The sequence below is a fragment of the Curcuma longa genome, chromosome 16, assembly GCF_044706935.1.
Source record: "Curcuma longa cultivar G26 ecotype Majalengka, Jawa Barat chromosome 16, ITB_CL_G26_1.1, whole genome shotgun sequence".
In the NCBI taxonomy this organism is placed as follows: Eukaryota; Viridiplantae; Streptophyta; class Magnoliopsida; order Zingiberales; family Zingiberaceae; genus Curcuma; species Curcuma longa.
Genome location: NC_133876.1, coordinates 6,287,661 through 6,295,517, shown reverse-complemented (window position 1 = coordinate 6,295,517; position 7,857 = coordinate 6,287,661). Strand labels below are relative to the sequence as shown.

Sequence of the window (7,857 nt, the reverse complement as noted above, 5' to 3'; positions counted from 1 at the left end):
AAATAAATAAAAAAATTAGATTAATTTTTTAATTTATTCAATAGAGATAATAAAAGATTAATTAGTTTAAATTTAATTAATTTAAAATTTAATAATAATTTCAAATAAAATAAAATTAATAGTAATCAAGATAAATTTAATAATTTAAATTTAATTAATAACTCAGAATTAAAAAATTAAAATAATTAAAATAATAAGATAAATTCAAAATTTAATCAAATAAATTTTAAAATTAATAATCTAACTACTAAAAATCAAAAATTAAATTTTAAAAATACTTACAATAAAACTTCAAATTTTAATAATACTAATTCAAATTTAAATATCAAAAATTTAAAATTAAATTCCAAAATTCATAAAAATAAATTTTTCAATGGTACCAATTCAAATTTAAATTTTAAAAACTTAAATTTAAATAATAAAATTAATTATTATCCAGTTCTATTTAATTATGAAATATAACTTAATTAAAAAAATTTTAAAATTAATAATTTAAAAATAAATAAATAATTCAAACAATAAATATAATTAAAATCTATAGATTTAATTATAATAAAATATTTATAATTATGAAATTAATTTAAAATATTATCAAATGAAATTAATTTAAAATATTATCAAATGAAATAAAATTTAAAATGTGTTAAAGTGGGTTGATGCATTCACAGGTGTACATGAAATATATCAAATCAAGAATTTGATACAAAATTAAAAATTAAAAATTATTTACCTTGATTAACTAATGATACTTGTCATGTACGTGCATATGTTTTATTATTTATGTACATAAAAGTCATGTCATCATATTTAATTTCTACTTAACTTAGAATAGTTAGTTAAGAATAAATAACTGGACAAGTTGGGGTGAGATAATAGTATGTCAAGGAAGCTTAGTCTAGGTAGTCAAGTGTGATAAAGAGTGTCTTACTTAGTCTGCTTAGCTAAATGGAACTAATTGAAGTTACTTCGCCATATCCTACACTAGTTAGATTAGGATTTTTCAAGAAGCCGGTTAAGGACATGATTTTAAAAAATGACTTTGTTTAAGGAAGTGGTTGTTGTTCCAATAATCAAGAAGACCCTACTTCACCATGTCCTAAAAGTCAATTTTTGAAATGTGGACTTAATTAATTGACAGTTAAATCTAAATCTAACACAAGGTGAGGTCGAACACTCAATAGAATTAACTTAAATCAATAAAGGTTAAATTGACACAACATCTCACAAAACTCATAAGACAATTCATGTATGTCATATACTGAGACATTTAGAATGAATAAAATAATAAAAATAATTAAATTATCAAGTTATGAAAATATTTTCAACAAAAATTATTAAATTATTTTTTAAAAATTTGATAATTATTTAAGATTCATGCTTGCTGAGTGGAATTATGTTATAATTTTAAAAATATATATATTTATGAAAATTAATTGGGCAACACTAAAACACAAAACCTCTAACTCAACACTATATCTATAACTATAAGACATATCGGCAGAAATTCCTTGTGGCCAATAAGGATGTCTTAATACTTTTTAAAAAACTTCTTAAAATTTAATTACAAAAATTAGTTTGAAACGTTACTTAAAAACATTTTGAAAATATTTTTTGAAAATCCATATTTTGAAAAATGTCTTATAAATTATTCTTTTTTGACTTGGAACAACTCTTAAAACACATAGGAAGATTATTTTGTTGTCAATAAGGAGCTCTAAGGAAATGCCAAATTTAAGAGAAAGTTCAAATTGAAAGTTCAATTCAAATTCTTATTTTGAAAATTTATAAGTTAATTGTGCTTTTGACTTAGATCAACTTCTAAAACACATAGTGAGTTTGCTTTGTAGATAACAAGGAGTCCTAAAGAAACTTTAGATTTAGGAGATGTCCAAATCAAAAGAGTAACCTATTTTAAAAGCTACTTTTTATAAATCTTTAAAAAAATTTGAAAAGTCTTTGCAAATCTATTTTAAAATCATATTTAAAAATTATTTTTAATTATTTTTTTAATGTGAATCAAACCCTAAGATACATGAAAAGATTATTTTGTGATTAACAAATAGTCCTAAGAATATGTCAAGTTAAGGGGGAAATCTTTGAAAGAGTAATAAATAGTTTTTCAAAAATTATTTACTTTATATCTTAAAATTTTATTTTAAAAATCTTTTTAAATTTTTTTTTGAAAACCCTCTTGAAAAATTCTTTTGAAAATTCTTTTTTACAAAATTATTTTAAAATCTACTATGATTTTTCAAGCAATGTCTAGACTAAATTGTAATCATAGAAAATACTTTAATTGTTGATGAAATATAATAAACATTTTAATATATGAAAAGGGGGAGAAAGATACTTAAATTAAAAATCTAGAATTCTCCTCAATTCATAAAACCCTGACATGATTTAACTTAAAAAATTATCAAACATCAAAATGGGGGAGATTGCTAGTGCAGAAAGCACTAGCCTACCTCTAGGATTTCGATGTTTGATAACATATCTAGGTCTGGTCAGTTTGACCAAGAGTTGATCCAAATAGAACTTAATGTTTGGATCTGAGTGAAGTCTAGTCAGGTCAATTTGATCAGAAAACTAGCGAGAAGTCATAGTCAGTTGAACCGGACAAGGAAGTCCTAGTCAGGTTGATTGGGCAAGGAGAAGTTCTAGTTGGAGGTTAGGCAGAGAAAAAGTCTTAGTTAGAGGCTAGGTAGGGGAAGTCTTGGTGAGTGAAGCTAGGCAAGGAAATCCTAATTAGAGGTTAGGCAAGGGACAATTCAAACAGATCAAGACTGACCAGATGTTTGGCAAGTGGGAAGTCTATCTATAGAAGTGACTAGTCTTAAATTGAAAGTTAGACACGGATAAGTTTAGTAGGTTATACCTACAAGGTAAGACTTAAGTAAGCCTAATAGGTCAGACAAACTACAGATAGACTTAGGTTGCTTGTTTATACGCTTATCTTGCAGGAATCAAGAGTTGAAAACAAGATTGAGGAAGCATAGGAGGAGCAAATAGAAACAGTCAAATTAAGTCTGCAAGTCAATTCAGGTCAAACTTGGTTGACTAGTTCCAGCGCCCGAATCATACTCCAAGCGTCCAAAATGGTCCAGGCGACCGGATCAAGAGGAATTGACTCCGATAAAGACCGACGGAATCAAATTGGATTGGATCGGTTCGGGATGCCTGGAAAGGGATCTGGGCACCCGGAAGTGTCTTTATAATGGCCTCAACATGCACCACAAGAAGTAATCCTAATTTCCATCTGTCTTCATACTGTGGTGCTGTTGAATGTGAACAGAGCTAAGTTCATGCGATCGAGGAAACTATAAAAAGGATGAACTGCACTCAGGACTTCCAAATCGGCCTACACGAAAGTTTTGGTTTTTTTTATATTACAGTCTTAATTTATATATTTATTATTATTATTTTGGATTGTAAGACGGATTTTTCCGCTTTTGAAAAAGTTTCGAAAAGAAAACTATTAATGGATAAACGCTTTCCCATATATAAACATTGGACGTATTAGCATTGGGAGGTTAGCAACCAAATAAAAAATTGTGAGCCTCTACTTTATTTGTTAATATCCATTGTTATTATTTTAATAAAACAAATTAATGATGAATACTTTATTCCCCTTTAAAAAATAAAGATTTCTTTTCAAACAAATATAATTGATAGAGATAAAATGTATATATTTGCATAAAAAGGAAATAACTACTTCCATTATTTTTGGGTCAAAATTTTAATAGTGAGAATCATAACATTCGTATTTTTAGCATGTTTTGGAAAATGATGCCTTTTAAATCTGTACACTGTCCATGAAATTCCAAACTTGAGGTGCCTTGAGATACAGAGATCATGCAATTAATTTGCATGGTTAATCACAACGTATTACACAATTAACTTCAGTACAAAAATAAAGCTCTCCAGAATTTAATATCGACAAATGGTGTTAATCTGAAGTATTTGAATTATTAGCACATATATCTGAATGCTTCAACCAGATGATGATGAGTAATAGCATTACAATCAAAACCAATCAATCTGCGCAGAGTGAAGCCAGCAATTCCATTATTCCATCATCTTCTTATCCTTGAATTCGTAACTAGACAAAGAAGTTCAGCAAGTTATTAGAAATTTTTAAGAAAGACAGTCTTCCAAAACTCAAGTTATTTGCTGCACTTCCTTTTGCTGTCGGAATGAGGTCTTAAACTCTGCTTTCAAGTTGGGGATTGTTCGACCTTGTGGTCGCTGCTTGGAACGAACAGTTGAGAGGCCACATGGTCCAAGGCTATCGATACCTCATGCATCGAAGGGCGCATGTGGGGCTGATCGTGTAGGCACATCGAAGTGATTATAGCGAGCTGGTAGAAGGGGCGCAGAGGGTAGCATCCTTGCAGACTGGGATCTGCCAATTGGGTGAACCTCCTCTTATCCTTGAGGAAAGGACGCGACTGCCAATTAAGAAAGCAAAACATCATAATCAACAATGACATGAGATTGCAATATAGCAAGCAATTTACTTCACTTGGACATACAGAAAATACATGAGAGACTAGAAGGATTCCTTCTAATGACTGGGAAACAAATCTAATAAGTTAAAGTGAATGACTGATTCGTATGAATTTTCTGGATTGTGTATTAGACCATGTAAACAAAAACTGACAGTAAGAAATTGCATATATCACAAGAAAGGAAATCTACTGCGCAAGTAAATTGTTAAAAAGATTGAATTGCTGCAATATGATACATACCCATGCGATCAAATTCTGCTCCCCTACGCTCTTAGTATCATCGAAAGCCCTTCTTCCAGTTATCAGTTCCAATAGAACCACACCGAAGCTATAAACATCAGATTTAACTGTTAATTTGCCACTCATTGCATAATCTGGAGCACAATAGCCGAATGTCCCCATCACCCTTGTTGAAACATGTGTCTTGTCGCCAACAGGCCCAAGCTTTGCTAGTCCAAAGTCTGAAAGCTTAGGGTTGTACTCATTGTCTAAGAGTATGTTAGCCGATTTTAGGTCACGGTAAATGATAGGGGGGCTAACAACATTATGCAAATATGTGAGCCCTTTTGCAGCACCAAGAGCAATCTTTATTCTGGTATTCCAATCAAGTGGTTCTTTATTGGGAGGCAGATCTGGAAGGGGAAAAAAATAAGCCCATGAGGAAGTAAAGACAAGATTCGAGGCATATATTGAATCATAATGGAGTTTCACACTAATCAATCAACAACTGATATAGTGTATTATCAAAGAAAGAATGATATAGAATATCTCACACGTACTGATGGTGCAATCATCAACACTTTACCAGCTTGCAAACCCTATCTACATATCACTATACGTGCATTGCTTGTTTGATATATAGTGCAGTCAATTGAAAATTATTTTTTCTAATTAGATCTAAGAACGACATCAGGGTGTATATGGTAATTCAGAACTAGCACAGAATCGAAGGTGATTGAATTCAAACGAAATATAGGTGTGATAAATGTTTTACCATTATGATTAGTTTCGCAATATTCAACATTCTAAGGGATAAATATGTAAATGTGGTTAATATGACTTTCATAAAATACTCTTTTGTTTATACACACACCATGTTAGGGGAAAATAAATTAAGTGTTTTTAGGAGATTTTAGGTCTCAGAACCTGATATTAATAATTGCCAATCCATTAGAAGATGTTTTAAGAATTGTATCTAAGAACAACACTTAGGGTGTGTAAAATATTTGGAACTAGTCTTAATAACAATAAACCAATTTACAACCTATATTCAAGATATATCTCATAAAAAGAAAAAGAAAAAGAAAACAATACTATAGAGAGACGTTCAGGTAGATTTAATTACTGATAAATGAACAAGAATAGGTTAATACGATATGGATAGGCTCAAATACAGCCAATAATTCATTAATTAGACAAGTTGAAAAAAATTGCATTGAAGGTACAAGTGGAGGGGAGAAAAAAAATTAACACAGTTAAAATTGACTTAAAAGATATTGATACCAATAACGATATAATTTCACATATACTTGAATGGAAAAATACAATTCATGCAACAACTCTAAATAGTTGTTGAATTTGGAATGTTTCTAGAATGGAATATAAGTGGAATGATTTTTTATTTTCCTATGTTTGGTTTTACCATATCAAAATGATTTAGGGGAAGTGAAAAATCTGGTTAATATGGATTAAGATGGACTTTATTGACTCCAGAGGAATTTTTTCATCAATTATATCTAAGAACAACATTTAGGGTTCTTATGGTCATTTGGAATTTGTTTGCATGGTAGGAAACAGAACAGAATTTGAATGAAGCATACATGAAATGGTTGTTTCCACTAAATAAGATTAATGGATAAATTGAAGAATGTTCATTCGGGTGTAGAACCTAAAATTAACAAAATGGAACTGTCGTTCTACTAGAATAGCTATTCCAACTCAAACTAATAACCTAGGCATCGATTGGAATCAAAGGTAATGAAATCAAAAGTGTATAGCTACTTCTTCAGGTCTCTTAGTACCAAAGACTCTCTCCTAGAATCTTAAGATGCTTCGACAGTAGAAAATATGAAGAGAGCAGGTATACCATATAAGTGCTGCTCCAAGCTACCATGCGGCATATACTCATAAACCAAGAGCCTCTCCTCTCCTTCAGCGCAGTATCCAATCAGGCTGACGAGATTGGGATGGTGAACCATTGTCAGCATCAAGCACTCGACAAGGAACTCTTGGGTACCCTGAGATCCTCCCCTTTTGAGCTGCTTAATTGCGACAACCTATTCTTAAAAATCCCAAAAAAGATAAATCCTTTTGGTAAATTCAAGCAGAAGGATGCCAAAACAAACTAGGGTTTCAAATAAAGGAGACTAAATGAAAGCAACGTTGCCTGCCTGGCTAGATTCCAATCGCCCCTTGAACACCTTTCCGAACCCACCTTCTCCTACCAAATTAGCCATCTTGAAGTTTCGGGTGGCGGCGGAGAGTTGCTGCAGGGTGAAACCCTGGGCCAAGGTCTTCACCCCATCGGGAGAAAACGCCGCCGCGGTCTCAAACTCTGCACCCAAAAGTAGCAAGAATAATTACGAAAAACCTAGCCGTGACCCAATTTTGAGACGCAAAACAATCATACACCGCAAGACAAACCGCCGGAATCGAATGGGCGCTGCTGCTCTACGGGCCGCTTCCGAGTCCTCCTATGGCGTCCAGAGGTGAAGCAAGAAAAGCATTTCATGGCTCCCTATGAATCACCTCTGCTGATGGAATGAAGGGCAAAACGAGTAGTGACATTAGCCAGCTCTTCCCGTTCTGCGAATCCGAGTGGATCGGATCTTTTGGGCGGGAAGAGGGCAGGAAGAGTGGCGGCTCGAGGAGCAGAAGGGACGAGGGCGGGGAAGTTGAAAAATAAGATGGAGGAGGAGGGAGGGAGGGAGGGCGGCCGGAGATGGTGACGGGAGGCCATGAAAGGCGCAGGCTTCTTCGGAGAAAAGAATGGAGGCAAAAGTCGTCCTCCCTCCGCCTACCAACAAAAACTGGATAAAAACTAAAATTTAAAGTTTAATTTTTTAAAAAAATAATAATAATAATAAATTAGTGTACGAATTGTCGGTCCTAACCATAGACACTAAACTCGTTCAATTAAAATGTATTAACTAAATTTAATTCATATAATGAATTTTAATTTCATCATTAAAAATATACAGTGAATTAAATAAATCGATTAGTCCAAAATGAGTTTTGATAAAAACCTTCAACATGCATCCCATTTTTACAATCAAATTAAATTTAATTAATAAAAATTGTAAATATATATAATTTTATGTTTGTAATGTTATATATATATATATATATA

General features: G+C 31.9%; 1 protein-coding gene across 1 annotated transcript; it reads right to left on the bottom strand.

Moving 5' to 3' along the window:
- Positions 1-3,822: 3,822 nt before the first annotated feature.
- Positions 3,823-7,480, bottom strand: LOC141847466 (putative serine/threonine-protein kinase PBL7). The gene is made up of 5 exons (XM_074735515.1): positions 7,152-7,480; positions 6,899-7,062; positions 6,595-6,784; positions 4,749-5,140; positions 3,823-4,448 (listed from the first exon to the last, which is right to left on the bottom strand). The coding sequence occupies exons 1-5, from the start codon at positions 7,237-7,239 to the stop codon at positions 4,215-4,217; spliced, it is 1,068 nt and encodes a 355-aa protein (XP_074591616.1). The 5' UTR covers positions 7,240-7,480; the 3' UTR covers positions 3,823-4,214.
- Between the last annotated feature and the right edge of the window lie 377 nt (positions 7,481-7,857).

Excerpts from the sequence above, each read along its gene's own strand:
- LOC141847466 (XM_074735515.1), bottom strand. The coding sequence starts at position 7,239 with ATGAAATGCTTTTCTTGCTTCACCTCTGGACGCCATAGGAGGACTCGG. Across the intron at positions 6,785-6,898 it reads GGCGATTGGAATCTAGCCAG|GTTGTCGCAATTAAGCAGCT; the intron begins GCAGGCAACGTT and ends TTTTAAGAATAG. Across the intron at positions 4,449-4,748 it reads AGCAGAATTTGATCGCATGG|TCGCGTCCTTTCCTCAAGGA; the intron begins GTATGTATCATA and ends CTTAATTGGCAG.